Source organism: Penicillium coprophilum, assembly GCF_028826855.1.
Source record: "Penicillium coprophilum strain IBT 35676 chromosome Unknown utg000006l_segment0_segment0, whole genome shotgun sequence".
Classification (NCBI taxonomy): Eukaryota; Fungi; Ascomycota; class Eurotiomycetes; order Eurotiales; family Aspergillaceae; genus Penicillium; species Penicillium coprophilum.
This window is the reverse complement of record NW_026622725.1, coordinates 3,381,291-3,398,251: the sequence shown is the minus strand read 5'-3', so window position 1 is coordinate 3,398,251 and position 16,961 is coordinate 3,381,291. Positions and strand designations below refer to the sequence as shown.

Here is a 16,961-nt window from a genome sequence, read left to right as displayed (position 1 = left end):
TCGACCAACAAAACAAACAAAAACGCCATCGAAAATGAATCGACAATGTGACGCCCTGCGTTTTCTGTCACCCACTGCAAATGCGCCCACACCACAAAGTGGCAAGAACGCCAGAATCCATGGATTACCCCGGGTCCCCGACTTGCAGCAATGAAGATGTCTCGAGGCATTGGATTGGTCCTTTTTGACCCGGGCCATGTGGATTTTGGTCCACCGATACTATCGCACACACGAGAAAATGAGTCATAGGCATTTTCTGACTGATACTTTCTATCCATTTGTCTTGATTGGTTGAGTTTGCGTCCGACCTTGAGTCGTTGATGCTTGAATTCCTTTTCTGGGCAGACTGGGGGAGGGTCTTGGTTATCTTGATCATGAGGGGAGAACTGTGCGCGATGGATCCGTTCTGTCTATACTCCTATACTGAAAGGAAATGGATAAGGCTGCAGCATGTGGATTCGATTGGATATGACCTCTGTAGCTCTTTTAGAGTGTATTTAATCAGTATATATGCAGCCTTGAGCGCATTCACACCAAAATTTATGAACATATTTGAAACAAAAAAGGCCAAAACGGATTATAAAGAAGATAGAGTAACATAGGACAATAGAAGTAGGTAGGAGTCTGTAGATCAGATGCTTGTGATCCGTGTCTCACCGCCTGTGCCACTTGAAAGGAACTGCCACGTATCGAGTCCCACTTAAGGCAGGCGGTAAGTGGTCCTTGCTTGAGGACACGGTCATCACCAGATCAGGAAGCGCGATATTGACTCTCCCTTCATCACTCCTTTGTTTCTTGTGGGCCAGGCTTTTGGGCTCTAATTAGGCTTTGGTTAAATTTCTACAATCCTAAAGCGTTCTCTTGACCGTCCAAAGTGGCTACTGTCAACAGCCCTGTGCAACACGATCTTTAAATTCCGCGGCCAGCGGCCACCGCTGTCTGTACCCTGAACCCGCCGCAGGATGTCGTCAGACTATACCTATGATGAGCAGGTAAGGATGGGATCTGATCCACCCAAGACACAGTAACGCTAACTCGACCTTTCAGGGACAATTCTTCCCCTTCTTCATCCTCACTTTGACCGGCCTGGTCACTCTCCCTCTCACCTATAACCTCCTACGACCTAGCAAAGGTGAGCTGTGGAAAGACTCTAACCAGGTGTGCCTTATAGGCTCTAACCATTTTATGTGACCTACAGAGCTTGAGAATACCGCTCCCCGCATCAAATCCGATTTCAAACCTAAAGATGCGGACCTCATCGACGCGCAGAAGCGCAAGCGCCTGCGCAAAGAGCGCCGAATTAAGCGCATTATCACGGTCATCGTTGGATATGCTGTAATGGCATGGATGGTCTACCTGATTGCCGTCACCTCCAGGACTGTGGCGAAGGCATACGACCCTTATGATATTTTGGGTGTCTCGAGGGTAAGTTCTCCAGCTCGGCGCGTGCTATTCCAATACAACCAGAGGATGTCAATTGACTAAATTCCGAAAATAGAGCGCAGATGAGAAAGCCATCTCCAGACATTACAAGCGCATGTCTTTGATCTACCACCCCGATAAAATCCGCCCTGATCCCTCAAAGAATGAGACTATGGAAACGCTCAACGAGCGCTTCGTAGAACTCACCAAGGCTTATAAAGCCCTCACTGATGAGGAGGTCCGGAATAACTACCTCCAATTCGGCCACCCCGACGGCAAGCAGAGTTTCAGCATTGGTATTGCCCTTCCCAAATTCATTGTCATGGATGGCAATGGTAAATATGTTTTGATGGTCTATGGTGCCCTTTTGGGTGTCCTTCTGCCTTATATCGTCGGCAAGTGGTGGTATGGATCTCAGCGCTACACCAAGGAGCGAGTTCTTGTTGCCAGCGCTGGAAACATTTTCCGCGAGTACAAGGAGGATATCACCGAAGGTGGAATCATCAGCGCTTTGTCCTCCGGCGAGGAATTTAACGATATGCTCAAGGGTGCTCGGGGCGAGGCTGGCCTGGCTAAGCTCGAGAAACGGGTGCTGGCAGATGATGACTCATTCCTTACGGCCAAGGATCGTGCGGCGCTGAAGCAGTTGGATAGCTCCTCTCGTCGGAAGGCTCTGGCTTTGCTGTGGGCTTATCTTGGCCGAATTGATCTTGACGATGCCTCTCTGGATGCTGGTAAGAAAAGCCTCTAGTTGTTTTCCGAAAAATACCACTAACTGAGTCTCCGCAGAAAAATATGAAGCAGCTCCTGTCGCCCTTGCTCTCACTGAAGCTTTCACTGCTATTTCGCTCGCATTTGGTAACCTCGGACCAATCGTTGGTGCTTTCAAGACTGCCCAGAATCTCATTCAGGCTGTGCCCCCTGGTTCATCACCACTGCTGCAACTTCCCAACTTCACCGATGCCATTGTCAAGTCCATAGAGGGCGAAGACTCCAAAGAGCACCTCAGTGTTCAAAGGTACATGGAACTGCCAGAGGCTCAACGACGCAAACTTACTGTCGGTGCTGGTCTTCTCTCTGATAAGCAATATACCGACGCCGTGTCCGTTGCTAAGCAACTGCCCGTGCTCCAACCCGAGCGGATCTTCTTCAAGGTTATGGGAGAAAAGGTGATCACACCCAGCAGTCTGGTACAGCTGGTAGTCAAGGCTCGCTTCATCCCGCCCGGCAGCACATCTGTGCCGCCAGTAAACCCGCTCGACCTCGAGGACATCGACCCCGACGAGGACGACTTGGAAGCTCTGATGGGTCGCAAGCCAGCCAAGAACCGCGCCACGAAGATGGTAGACGGCAAGAAGGTCGAGTCGAAGATCGAAACCATCCAGCCCCCTCTTGCCCACGCACCGTACCTAGCACGCGACCACTCCCCACGCTGGAACATCTTCCTCGCAGACGGCAAGCAGGGCAAGATGGCTGTGCCACCATTCACATTTACCACATTCGACAAGCCGATCTTCGACGAGGCCGGCAAGCCCACATTTAACGTCCAAACCCTCAAGATGCAGTTCCAGGCTCCCCCGCAGGTCGGCGACTTCACCTTTATCCTTCACATGATCTGTGACAGCTACCTGGGTCTTGACAACACGGCCCAAATCACCCTGCACATCGACGATCCTGCCAAGGCAGTTGCCGTGGAAGAGGAAGACGACATTAGCGAGCCAGACGAGGGTAAGTTCATCTTAGCTACTACCCACCAAACTATTTGGTCCATTTACTAACATTGTTTTTCCAGACTCAATCGCCGGCCAAATGCAGGCGATCAAGACAGGCCAAGCGCCCAAGAAGAAGTCGAAGGATAAGGATTCCGACGATTCTAGCGAAAGTGATACCGACGGCGACGCTGGCGACACCAGCGACACCAACACAGAGACCGAAGACGAGGATTGATTCCCTTTCTCATGCATTGATTGATTTGATTGTACCCACAGCTTGTGGGATGTGTATGTGTGGCATTGGCCTTGCCCTTTGCCTGGGTTTAGACCTACTTTTGCCCTTAAGGCGTTCTAGGGTTTTCTCAAATTAAACTCTTTTTCATCGGGTAGCTATGGACTTGGATATGGCGATGTAATGCGCTGTTTAAAACCTGTGGCTCTGGGAAACAAGCTATCGTAAGTCTACAGGTCCTGATGATCGTGATACAATAACCCCCTGTGTCAATTTCGGGTTAGTTCAAACTGGTAAACGTCTTGAGTGAATGATGACTCTTTTTATCCAATCTTTTTCATATTTCACCCCATACTCGGACTGTACATAGCCTCTATATCTGAGGGCTTTAATTACCCGACTTGGTAAACTCTAGGTACAGTTATTCAGACGCCACATTCCCAATTCAAATCCTCTTGTATAGTTGTACGGTCTATCTATTACGTGACTGACCTCATACATGCTTCTATGTTTGAAGACCCAGCAAATAGAGCTTCGATGAACTACTGTTGGCTTGTCGAACATGCTCCTATCGTACGTACATGTTCGGTGAGAAAGTGCTTGGGGCAACGCAGTCCAAATAAGCCAACGCATAAGCCCAAACTTCCATAATCAATTTCAAGTCCGCCCTCCTCCAGCCCCCAGCCCCCTCCATGCCCTCTCCATACCCTCTCCATGCTTCCTCCATGCTTCCTCCATGCTTCCCCCATGCCTCCCCCATGCCTCCCCCATGCCTCCTCCAGATACCCCAGACTCCCACGTTCCTTTCCTTCCTAGTGACTTCATTCCCAAGTAATTTGTTCCCCGGCCCCGTTTGTCGGACCAGGGAAAGCATTCGTTAGGGTCGCTCCGGGACGTCCACCTGACCTCCCAACGTATTCAACGTCGGATACTTTCGGGCCTTGCGACGGAAGAAGACTCGCTTAGCCCATTTCCAGGCCTCGACTCCGATGAAGAAAAGAACAGCCTCGACCGCCACGATACCCCATTCCCAGGTAATTGGCTTATGCTTGAAGACGACGTCATTCAAAACGGGAATATAGAGGATAGGGAACATGGTGATCCATCCAGCCATGATGGACCAGAAGAGGAACTTGTTCCGCCAGACGTCGTACATCCACTGCGTGAAGTATCTCTTGGATTTCGGCTGCATGCGGAAGAACGACCGGCGCAGATTGACCATTTCCCAAGCGAGGAACAGCGCAAACCAGGTCAAGCACACGAATGTCGTGGCACGTGCTTTGAAGACTAGTTCGCAGTCTTTGATATCTTCGGACCACTCCTTGTTGCAGCCGCGGGCTAGGTTGCCGTCGCCGAATCCCCACATGCGGATAGAGAATGCTGCCAGGCAGAGCGCTGCGGTCCAAATACCATATACCAGAATGTCGATGATCACCTCCCAGGTGAAGATACCTTGTTTACTCTGGGGAGGACGGCTCATGATGTCCGGGGCAGCCACCTCCATTCCGAGGCCCATGTCGGGCATACCCGATGTAATCATAATAATCCAGAGAATTTCGACCGGCGACAGAGGGAAGACGGACTGACTATCAGCGTCTTTGAAAGCTAATCCGATAAGCAAGGTGCAGGCCTGAGCGATGTTCTCTGACAATAGATGAAGCACGAATTTTTGAATATTATCAAAGATACGACGACCTTCTTCGACGGCATTGAGAATCGAGGCAAAATTATCATCCGTCAGGATGATATCAGATGCGTCTTTAGCCACGTCCGAGCCCGCTTGACCCATAGCGATACCAACATCGGCATGTTTAAGCGAAGGAGAATCATTCACACCGTCTCCAGTCATAGCTGCAAAGCGACCACGGCGATGAAGAGCGTCAATCATACGTACCTTGGTTTGTGGAGCACAGCGTGCAATCACCAAAGGCAGGGTAGGAAGCCTATCTACCTGCTCATCAGTGAGTCTATCGAATTGACTCGCAGTCATCACCATAGCGTCCGCAACATCAGCTGCCACTGCATTGAAATTCGTAGGAAGGATTCCTACTTGCTGAGCAATTGCTTTGGCAGTTCCAGGGTGATCACCAGTCACCATGTGGACAACGATACCAGCGCGGTAGCAGGCTTGGATTGAGCCCGCTGTTTCGGGGCGCGGAGGATCATACAACCCGATCAGTCCCAGGAAGCACAGATCATTCTCTACATCTTCACGATTCAGGTCGGCATCTTCGAGCAGTTGTGTCTGGGCGGTGTATGGTCGATGAGCCAGGGCCAGGACCCGAAGTCCTAGTTTAGCGAGTTCTTCCATGTTCTGGAGGATCTTTTCGCGGTGCTCGTTGGTCATGGGCACCGGTGTAGATGAATCTTGGTCCCAGATAATAGAGGTGCATGAGTCTATGATGCGCTCCACTGCACCCTTGGTGAACACCATTGTGCGAGTTTCCTGCGGGGTGATTTTGCTGAAGATCACAGACATTTTCTTCACAGTTGAGTCGAATGGGAATTCAGCCTGTTGGTGCCACACTGTACCCTGGCCCTTGATCGTACCTTGTCCCTTGGTCCAGCGGTCGCGGTTCCAGTTGAACCTCGACGCAAAGACATGAATGGCAATCTCTGTGGGCTCACCACGCGCGTTCCATTCGCCCTCTTCAGACTTGTACACGTGAGAGAGATTGGCCATCGAGGCCACGTCCAGAAAGTCTTCGAGCTGGCGGTTCCCTGAGACCAGGCCTTCTATGTTGTCCGTAGCAGTGCCTTCCTTCTCATGATCTAATTGCGAAGGAGGTACCGGGGCGAAGGTGACATTTCCAACGGTAGGATTGAAAGGCTCGTTAGATGGACCGACGGAATACGTCCCTCGAGACGGGATCCATGCCTTTTGAACAACCATCTTACCCTGAGTCAACGTACCGGTCTTATCGGAACAGATATCTGTAACGGCACCGAGCGCCTCCAGCGAGTCCAATTTGCGAACAATCACGTTCCGTTCGACCATGCGTTTAGTGCCCACTGCCATAGTAATAGTAAGGACCACCACCAGACACGCCGGAATCATACTAATGCCAGTTGCAACTGCATACATGATGACTTCGGTGTTGCTGCTAAATGAATTTGCAGCCATGCAAACAATAGCGAACACAACGGCAATTCCAAATAGTAAACAGGCCAGCTTTGATAGCTTCCTCTGCAAGGGTGTTCCGACATTGACTCCCAGGAATCGACCCACGGCATCCGCCGAGGTGAGACTCCAGGCCTGGACGTACCAACGCTTCTTGGTCTCTCCGTTGGGACCACGCTTAACGGGACGACGCTTGTTACCGCTACCTCGCAATGCGAGGGCAATAGAACCGATTTCAGTGTACATGCCTGTACTGACAACCACGCCACGACCACGACCGCGAGTGACAGTGCTAGAGCTGTAGGCGATATTGAGGCGATCTCCAGGGCCAGTATCTTCTTTGAACGTCAAGTCGCATTCCTTCTGGACGGGAAGAGACTCGCCAGTTAGGAGAGCCTCATCGGTTTCGAAATTGACTGCTTCAACCAGGCTGATGTACTGGCAGTCAGTAAATTGGCCAGCAATCGCGCTAATGACTTCCAAATGGAAGATCGACCCATGGTAGGAAACTCACCGAATATCCGCTGGAACGGTATCTCCCGTCCTGAGTTCGATCATATCACCCGGCACGATGTCCGCCGACGGCACTGAGAATGTCTGCCCACCTCTCGAGACAGTGCCTGTTGGGGATGACAGCGAATGTAACGACTCCATAGTTTTCTCCGCAGCGTATTCCTGAAAGAATCCAACAATGATATTCAAGACAATGACAGCACAGATCACTCCACCCTCAATCCATGACTGAATACCGAAACTGACTGCCATGGCTAGGATCAACACCTGCATGGACCAAATATTAGATCTGGAGAGCTTTGAAGGAATATCGTACTATCAACACGATATAGTGAACCTTACTAGCATCATTGCATTGGCCACCTGGCGCACGAAAATCTTGACCACCGACACACCTTCGCCTTCATCCAGTTTATTCGGACCGTATTGCTGCAGACGACGACTCGCTTCATCAGGAGCCAGACCCTCATCCAGCCCAGTATCAAGTTCCTTGATCACAGCTTCATAAGGAAGCGTGTGAGCCGGCTGGCTTAGCGGGCTACCACCCGACCCAGAGTCGGGAGGGATGCCTTGCTTCTCGACTGGCATTGGAGAATTCTCTAATAGATAGCTTGCAATGATACCCACGGAGCTGTTTGCCCTTCTGGATTTTTCTTTCAGCGCAATCACTTGCTGGATAGTTAAACAGAATATAGCTCTCTGTGCGGGGAGAAAAGTACATAGCTCAGCTTCCAAGCGAAGGCTCAGACTCCGTTAGTATGAGACATCCACAGTATGGATGCCCCAGATCATAGTCTTGGCCCACTACACCCAAGGATTGATCCCTGGGCATTGACGCACGTTGTACGGTTCATTGGAAGAGAATCGACTATCGCCTTGGTGCCAAGGCATTGGGCCGGTTGCCTCGTGTTTGATAGACATTGGGGTCTGGGGCTCATCCAATAACAATAATACTGGGTCCGATGATGCCAAGAATTACTACATACAGCAGCTGCAAGCGCAGCTGCAAGATTCGGAGAATTGCGGGATATTACAAGCTTTGGATACTTTCAGCCTTGCTCTGTCAGTGCGTGGTGGATTTCCCTCATCGAGCAAAAGGAGAAGACATTGACCTGGCTGTACAAAATTATTAAATGGCACTATAGCACTAATTCCGCGGCAGGGAAAGGCTAGTAGTTCTTGGCGCCAACCCTTGGCGCCAATTTCTTGGCACTTGGGCAGAAGATGCCGCGGAGAGTACGAACTTGTTATCTCTTCTGGGGAATGAGCTTGATCCTCCCAAGATCACATCGTGAAACGATTTTGAGTCGGCCAGTCTGGATTGAATGAATTTCACCCTCATTGGCCAGTTTATCTACGTTGTTAGAAGTGCACTTCGCTAGGAGTATACATAGGAAGAGAGATTTATTAGTACTTTCTAATCTTACTACAACAAACGTACTGTTTTACTAAAACCCTCAATTTCTAGAACTTAGATATAAGAGAAGAGAACCTAGCTAGACTGTAGAAGACCTAAGTAATTAAAACTTTTAAGAATAAATAGACCGATACGCACCATCGGATCTGCGAATTGAGGATTCACCCGGTCCCCATACCAGCATCGGCCATTTTCAGAGCGCTTTTCCCACTCAAATCGATGGATAGCTGTAGGACCGAATGAACCATAACGCCCGCTAGGACGCAGTGCTGTTTGTTGAGCATTATGCAGTTATTCAGCTGAATAATCACTAAGATGAGGCGAGATATATGCCAAACCGACCTGATTCCGTCCGACCGCGATATACAGTTCTTCCCTGGTCATTTTCTCACAGATCTTGCTCTTATGGCGTCTCTGGGGCAGATATCACATTGACCTCTCTCGATGTAGTGAAGTGGAGTATCTTATGTAGTAATACATCTGCTCTGGATGTTAAAGATCTACATTTGCGCAAGGATTCGGGGCTCATGCTCACATTAGGCAGCGGACCTGTTGTAGTACGCATTCACGATCCGCAGCTAGTAACAGGTAGTGTAAATGAGAGATAGTATAGCAAGCCCCATGATATCAGACTGCATATGGGAAAACGCAAGCTGGTATCGTCGTTGGAGGAATCCACGGCCCCCGATGGTTAGATTTCTGGAACTCATACTAGCTTCGGATAATTCCGTACCGCAAGGAATGCCAGGTAGATACCTAACTGCCATTGGCTTTTGCATTCGAACATGAAAGGGTTGCGGGTGTTTTTGTACGATTGTTATGTGGAGGCGGACCAGAAGGGGATGTGTGGTGTGACTGGAGCTGCATGGTTCGCTTCAATTCTCTGTATTCTTCGCTACCTCGCGCTACGTCTTGTAAATAGAAAAGTGGCTGTTTGCAATATACCCGTGGATGAACTCACTAGGCCCCTCTCTTGAACATATTCTTCGGGACTAAAGCCGTAGCTCCGGGCCATTCGATCGCTGCCCTCCCGCCCCCATGTGGGCGCATGCTTTTCGTCCAATCGAAAGGGAAAGAAGACCCTTAAATAAATCAGCATGCGGTAATTGTGGAGAAGGGATTTGCTAAGACCACAATCATGTACCGCTATCCGCGCTATCCGCGTCCCTTGTTCACATCCATATCTACAGCGCTTTGGGGGTACAAACCTGATATGCGGAGAAGTAGATCGATGCTTGTTCCCTTTATGAACTGATGGATACCATTCCCTTGAATCTGATAGCCTTGATCTTTACTCGGGTTCCCCAATTTTGTCACTCATGTAGATCACTAGATATGTTCTTGTCACCGGTCGTCCTGAGTCTACTACATAGATTTCCATTTCATGCTTTATCAGCTTGATCTGGATGACCCCTAAGACCTTCCAAGGTTGTCCCTTGTTTTTAGATACAATATATTCATGGCACAGCCCACCGGTGCCTAATGGTATTGGGTAGTAGCCTAATTTTGCTAGTAAAGTGAAATCAAAGACAATCTCTCGACTCTCACACATTGCCGTCTACCAAAATAGATGATATCTAGGTCTGAAGAAAACAACTGGTTTGATCTTTCTATCCCATGCTCTTCATCGAAGGGGGAAAGATTGGTACGGGTACTCGGTGTGGGGATGGATATAGAGTGTACTGTTGTAGTCGATTGGCAAGTCTTACTAGAGTCTTACCATAGCAGGGGCCCTTTACTTTTCCCGGCCCGCATTCCAGGATCATATCAATGATTCAAGCCCCTACCTTCACACAGCTTTTGTCGTTCTTTTTCTCTCCTAAATTTCAGGGATACTGCATGTGACACCGCGCATTCTCGGCAACATGCCTAACTTTCGATGTTTCCCATAAATGTTGGGCAGCAAAATATATGTCATGACACGTTGTCGATGGTGGTAGGGTGAACGAAGCTTTGCAGCCCGGCGTCAGACCATAAAAGCTGTGATCTGACCCATTCTACAAAAAAAATAATACTAACTCACTGTCTGCTTGGAAGTCAATTGTCAGTAGCACCTTGCGAGTAGTAACGAATACGTCACCCGCCACCAAAATATGGAGCCTTCAGGCAGGTGCACTCTTGAAGAAGTGATGCGGAATTCCTCTCTCGTGAACTCTCTCGAAAAGCTCAGTCTGCAAGTTGACCAATCCCCAGAGTTCGTGGATACAGAAGGCCAGATTGCGAGTCTTGTTGCGAGGCTCCAAAACTTACCTACCAATCCACCATCTTTATATATCGATCTCGAGGGGATCAATCTCTCACGGCACGGTAGCATTTCGATCTTACAAATATATGTTCTTCCGCACAAAGAAACCTATATAGTCGATATATATAGCCTCCAGGAAAAGGCCTTTCTACAAACGGCTTCTGGAAAAGAAGACCAGACTCTACTCGGTATCTTGGAGTCACCACATATTCCCAAGGTCTTCTTCGATGTTCGAAACGACTCGGATGCACTTTTTAGCCACTTCAACGTTAAACTTGCTGGGGTCATTGACCTTCAACTAATGGAACTAGCAACCAGCTTGTTCCCAAGAAGATATGTCAGTGGCCTGCTAAAATGCATTGAGCGAGATGCTCTGCTTACAACCCATGAATTGCAATTTTGGAAGGCATCAAAAGAAAAGGGGCTAAAGCTATTTGCTCCTGAACATGGCGGAAGTTACGATGTGTTCAATGTGCGCCCTCTTCCGGATGACGTTCTGGAATATTGTGTGCAAGATGTCAAATTTCTGCCTAGACTATGGGTCCAATACAACCAGAACATATCCCGGTCTTGGGCTGAGAAAGTCACAACGGAAACGTTAAATAGAGTCAAACACTCTCAAACAGCCACCTACGATGGAAAGGGCCGATGGAAAGCTCGAGTGCCTGTCGGTTGGTGGTAGTTCTGAGATGGAAATTTCTATCATGCAATAAGCAGTTTTCATGTTTGAAATTGGAGACGAATGAAAGAGGCCACCACCGGGTGGCAGTCGTTTCAATGGCTGAATGTTACGTGGATGATATTTTAATACATTTCGGCCAGTGAAGTTGAGCGAGATCAAATAGAAATTAGCGTGTACTGAAGGAGGATTCTGGGAGAAATCCATGTGCGTAAAAGTGGTGAAACCGATTTTGATCTAACCCATATATAAAAAATGGTACTAAGTGGCCAGTACAAGATTAGTAGCGAGAAAATGTTTACTATAGAAAGCATAGATGAGCCAACCAGAATAACGAAGAGGACGATCGTATTGTGAACGGTAGCGAAGGTAAGCCCATCATCCATCCATACTATACAAATGTCATATAAAGCATTTTCGTACGATAGTGGAATTACTCTAAATAATCCCTAGAAAGGCTGGAACATTCCAAGCAATCATAATAGGCCCCGAGCCCAATATATAGACTAACTATACTTAACCTGCATTTACAATATCGTTACCGGTACACAATATATATATAAACGTGTTTATAGCCGCTTAGTTATCTATGCTGATGATATTTAAAATGGACTAAAGGTATGCGGTGTATTCAGGTACACACTCTCGAATATCTGCGTGAGACCTAGTATAAGCAATGTGTCAAAGAAAGCACTAGCAAGTAGCTCTTCCAGTCAAGACTCAGCCGCTCGTCTTTGATGATGATTCATAACATGAATGGCTGTCTGCATCACCGGGCTTGGATTTTGTCAAAAGACCCATCCTATTTAGCCAATAGTGATAATACCGCTGTGTACGGAGTACTATGCATTAGATACTCTTGTACTTCAATTTACCAGTGAGGCTTTAGCCAGATGATGACTTCGTTGTGCGACGGCAAAACCGATACTATTCGAACAACGACTCTATGATCTATGTCCCTGTACAAGCCTTCGGAACAGAGACTTTTTATTTATGTCCAGTGACCGCATGCTATTCTCCTTGTAGCAACTGCACTCTCCGGCAAGAGCTTTGTCTTGTAGAATTCCTCTGTGTTGCCTTTACTTGTTGGACGACTTGGGACACAGCCCTAGCGTAATCTAGCTTGACTGGATAATGTGAATAAGCCACAGAGAGGTTCAAAGTCAAAAGCCCTCTGGTCGGCAATAAAGAGACGAGCTTTGTTGAAAAGTAGAAGGTTTAAGAATACAGTACTTCCCGAAACTGGTGTCACTACTTACACTCTTCGATTGTTTCCAAGGTTCTCAACCCCTAATTGCCAATATACTACCTAGTCTATATCGGGAGTTATTCCGGAGTATCCCTATCAGTGGGCCCGTATTGGTTCTTACGTAGAGTAATCTGGATATGTAGCGGGGTGTATCAACATGTAATTTGATACAAGTGACATCTCGATACCTTAAGAATCTCTTTCAATATTCGGACATTTGGTAGCGTCAAAGCACCGCCTAATAAAGGTGGTAGACCACAAAGCATCAGCCCAGTTATACTAGAAGCCCTTTGTAATCACCTGTTTAGAAAGCCTTACCTTTATCTCGGTGAGATGGCACTATTTCTGTGGGATGAGTTCTATACCCAAGCGACAAAGTCCATCATAAGTCGCGCTCTTGCATCGAAACGCTAGTCATACGACCTCCGCGATGAATACTCCCACTTTATCTCGGATTTAAGATCGTACCACCATGTGTATGTGGATGAATCTGGGTGTGGTATAAGGATTGGCTTCAGGCGAACTGGGTGGTCTCCACTAGGGTGACACCAGTCCAAATGTCCAAATGAATTCCATCGTGATCAGTTTTGATACATAAGGCGAATACACGAGATGGGAACAATAAAAAACTAGCGCCGCTAAACGGAACGGCCGGCCCACAACCCTGTCCGCAAGTAGGAGATGGCCTACATTAAAGTAACATGGCCTAGTAGAAGTATTTCGGGACCACATCAAGCTGTGAGGGTATACCGTGCTGCATGAAAAATTCCAAAATGAATATTGTATTTTCATATATGCTACCTTTGCACTCAATTCTACAGATAGAAGTCTACGATTATAAAGCCTCTTCACGTTACCCGTGTTGATCTAGGAAATCTAAAGATCGAGACTGGTGAGCGTGTCAGAATGCTCAAGTCCTAGCACTTTCTCTCGTATCTCCAACGCCCGTCAATAAACGCTTCTGCTCTTCATCTTTCCCCCAGCTGAATAGCACTGAGCTAAGGTTACTGATACTTGCGAGCGTGTCCGGATGCTCGCGTCCAAGCACCTTCTCACACCCTTCCAGTGCCCGTCGAAGTATTGCTTCCGCCTCAGCATATCTTCTTTGGTTAGAGAGTAGTAAACCAAGGCTATTAAGACTGGAGAGCGAGGAGGGATGCTCGCGTCCAATTACCTTCTCTCGTGCTTCCAGCGCCCGTCGATACATCGCTTCAGCCTCTTCATATTCCCCTTGGCTGGAAAGCACTGAGCCAAGGTTACTGATACTTGTAAGCGTGTCCGGATGCTCACGTCCAAGTACCTTCTCTCGTGCTTCCAGCGCCCGTCGATGCATCGCTTCCGCCTCTTTATATTTCCCTTGGTTGAAAAGTACTAAGCCAAGGTTATTGATACTTGTGAGCGTGGAGGGATGCTCGTATCCAATCACCTTCTCTCGTATATCCAATGCCCATCGCTGCATCGATTCTGCCTCTCCATATTTCCCTTGCCTAGAGAGCACATTGCCAAGGTTACTAAGGCTAGTGAGCGTGTTAATATGCTCGCGTCCAAGCACCTTCTCACTCCATTCTAGTACCCGTCGATGCATCGCTTCCGCCTCTTGATATTTTCCTTGGGTGGAGAGTACTAAGCCAAGGTTATTGACACTAGAGAGTGTGGAGGAATGCCTATATCCAATCACCTTCTCTCGTGCTTCTAGCGCCCGTCGATGCATCACTTCCGCCTCTTTATATTTCCCTTGCCTATCAAGCACCAAGCCAAGGTTGCTGACACTTGCGAGAGAGTCAGGGTGCTCGCATCCAAGCACATTCTCTCGTGCGTCTAATGCCCATTGATGCATCGCTCCGGCCTCTTTATAGGTTCCTCGAAGCAGTAAATAACATCCGCATTTAAAGGAAATCGTGGCCGCATGCAGTCGATCATCTTCATGCTCATCGGATATCGACTTCACCACTTCTTTCGCATGCGGAAGTAGCCTTTGACATTCAGTCCAGCTCTCGTACTCTCCATCGGGAAATATCTGTGCCATGATGGCTCGCGACTTTTTTGCCACCATGCCAGTTCGAGGTGGATCTCCAGCCATCTCCGGACCGATAACTGTACAAGTCGGTGCATATCAAATGACAATGTTTCAATTTCAAACCGAACAAGAGAATAACTGATCAATGGTGCCAGTGACTCTTCAAAATAGAGCCCATCATCATCACCATATGCACGGAGCATATCTTCCGGAATCCCCTGCCGGTCAAACATGCTCATGAGCGCTAGTAGGTCCGTCGCCGCTGGCCGGTCATGACGGATTTGCTCAAACGACAGCTGCCATGTCGTAATGACCGCATGTCGAATACTGGGGTCTCGCCGGAGGTCTTTAGCGTCCTCATGCTGAAGAAGATGTGTCTGGTTCGACTCGCTCTCACAGAACAACTGAAGGTACCGGGAGACCGTGACCCGAGGTGATCGATTCGCAATATAAGACCCTGCCTGGGTGATTGCCAGCGGAATAAATTCAAGTGCCTGGACTAGTGCCTTCTCCACCTCTTCATATTCTCCCGAATGGGGGGCTGGAACCCTCACCCGCAATAAGGCGAGGGAGTCTTCCTCACTCATTGGCTGAACATCGATCACATACCCATCGCTTGCCACCAGATTCCGTGCCGTAAGACTATTTCGCGATGTGATCAGGATTGATCCATGGGCGGCCTGGGGTAGGAACCTCACCAATGGCCCTCGTTCTTTGGATTTATTAGCGCTGAAAAAGATGCTATCGTCATCCGCATTATCCAACACCATCAGCCAGCGCCCATTATTTGCATCACACAACCACTGATACACTAGCTGAAGGATGTTCATCTTCGGATCATCCCGTCCGGAAATCTCCGCGACTGCAGCAATCTGCTGGTAGCTCTGTTCTAATCGCGCCGCATTGCTGGCGTGGATCCAAAAAACCCACGTGTCTGGTGTTGACTCTCGCACGCGATAAGAGTACTCGATGGCTGTCTGGGTTTTTCTAATGGGCAGTGGGATTAATTAGTTCTTTATCAGAAGGCTTTCTGATGGGGATAGCTCACCCAACGCCGGCCAACCCCACCAAAGCCACCCGCCCATGACGCTGGCAGGTTGCATGATGTCTATCCTTGATCGCACTGATCACAGCTTCACGGCCCACAAACATCGGGTCCTTCTTGTAAGGCACCGTGGATTGCGGTTGGGGCTTCGGACACGTCGGCGGTGGGGTTTTCTGTTGGTCTCAACCACGAACGGCCATCAGTACTGGCTATATAAGGAGCTATGCCTTGTAAACCACACCTGGAGACAGATTGATCACTCCATAATTGATACCCACCTGGTTCCCCAAATTGTTGCTGCCAAACGATATGGAGGACATAGTGTGTTCGTAATGAACAGTAGGTAACTCTAGACTTCTGTAACCACTGTTGGATTAGCCCAGAGCTAGCCACTTTAGGCCTAGCCCCTCATGAGAAAAATGGTTACGTGAGACATTCATTGCGAAACCGATTCCAGTTCCCCAATTTCCTGTTCCTCGGGTACAGAGTAAGCCCCCAGACCGTCACTTTAGTACGGGCGGGGGTGCTAGAAGAGAGAAGTGACATCTTTCTAGGTAGCCAAATTCACGAGACCCGCACCAGCTCCTGATATTTGACTTTTTTGCATTGATATGGAAGGTCCCAGCTACTCCACACAGTAATGAGACATGAGATACATACAGTGGCGTTTCATGAGTATTTGCACCCCAGTACTACCAAAATTGTCAGGCCACCTTCCTTTCTGCTTGTTAATACTTTATTGAGCGCGTTTAGTAATAAGTAGTAAGTAGAAGGCTTACATACACGCTTATATATATGTATGGTAGAAGCTCCAGTATGCAGGCTACAATAGAAGAGAGTACATGAAAAGCATTAGGAAGTACTGGGGTGCAAATACTCATGAAATATGACTGTATCTCTTGGCGTAATGTACCGTATAGGAAATCCAGTAGGAATATTGATACTCCGGGTCTATTCCTAATACGGTACAATGGATCTTAGCATCAGGGGTTTGGAAACAACTCGAATAGTGTTGTAGGTGGTGACACCAGTTTCGGGAAGTACTGTATGTAGACGGCGTTTCGATATTATAATCTCAAATCCCAGGTGTTGATGCATTATATACAATTGAAAGAGAAGTAAATAGACGAGTTGTTTTTAGTGCTGGCCTGCATCATGTCTATATTTACCCTTGAATGCATCGTAAATAGTAGATTTGGGAATAATCAAATCTCAAAAATAACATCCAACAAGAGGGAGATGGCATAATACAAAATTCAATATAGTACCTATTTATATACAGTATGCTACATCATTCCCGGTTTGATCC

The 16,961-nt window shown here is 48.1% G+C and overlaps 5 protein-coding genes across 5 annotated transcripts; 2 read left to right on the top strand and 3 right to left on the bottom strand.

Moving 5' to 3' along the window:
* Positions 1 to 962: 962 nt before the first annotated feature.
* N7500_010262 (J domain-containing protein) lies at positions 963 to 3,369 on the top strand (the record flags this gene model as incomplete). The annotated part of the gene is made up of 6 exons (XM_056681400.1): positions 963 to 992; positions 1,048 to 1,132; positions 1,199 to 1,425; positions 1,499 to 2,156; positions 2,212 to 3,150; positions 3,215 to 3,369. 6 exons carry the CDS (start codon positions 963 to 965, stop codon positions 3,367 to 3,369), a joined length of 2,094 nt encoding a protein of 697 aa, XP_056528782.1.
* An 874-nt stretch (positions 3,370 to 4,243) lies between these two features.
* Positions 4,244 to 7,588, bottom strand: N7500_010261 (cation-translocating P-type ATPase; the record flags this gene model as incomplete). Its single annotated transcript, XM_056681399.1, has 3 exons — positions 4,244 to 6,917; positions 7,002 to 7,267; positions 7,343 to 7,588. The coding sequence occupies 3 exons, from the start codon at positions 7,586 to 7,588 to the stop codon at positions 4,244 to 4,246; spliced, it is 3,186 nt and encodes a 1,061-aa protein (XP_056528781.1).
* A 659-nt stretch (positions 7,589 to 8,247) lies between these two features.
* N7500_010260 (uncharacterized protein) lies at positions 8,248 to 8,701 on the bottom strand (the record flags this gene model as incomplete). The annotated part of the gene is made up of 2 exons (XM_056681398.1): positions 8,248 to 8,378; positions 8,596 to 8,701. 2 exons carry the CDS (start codon positions 8,699 to 8,701, stop codon positions 8,248 to 8,250), a joined length of 237 nt encoding a protein of 78 aa, XP_056528780.1.
* A 1,809-nt stretch (positions 8,702 to 10,510) lies between these two features.
* N7500_010259 (uncharacterized protein) lies at positions 10,511 to 11,344 on the top strand (the record flags this gene model as incomplete). The annotated part of the gene is made up of 1 exon (XM_056681397.1): positions 10,511 to 11,344. One exon carries the CDS (start codon positions 10,511 to 10,513, stop codon positions 11,342 to 11,344), a length of 834 nt encoding a protein of 277 aa, XP_056528779.1.
* Positions 11,345 to 13,500: 2,156 nt separating this feature from the next.
* Positions 13,501 to 15,759, bottom strand: N7500_010258 (uncharacterized protein; the record flags this gene model as incomplete). Its single annotated transcript, XM_056681396.1, has 3 exons — positions 13,501 to 14,684; positions 14,747 to 15,594; positions 15,656 to 15,759. 3 exons carry the CDS (start codon positions 15,757 to 15,759, stop codon positions 13,501 to 13,503), a joined length of 2,136 nt encoding a protein of 711 aa, XP_056528778.1.
* Between the last annotated feature and the right edge of the window lie 1,202 nt (positions 15,760 to 16,961).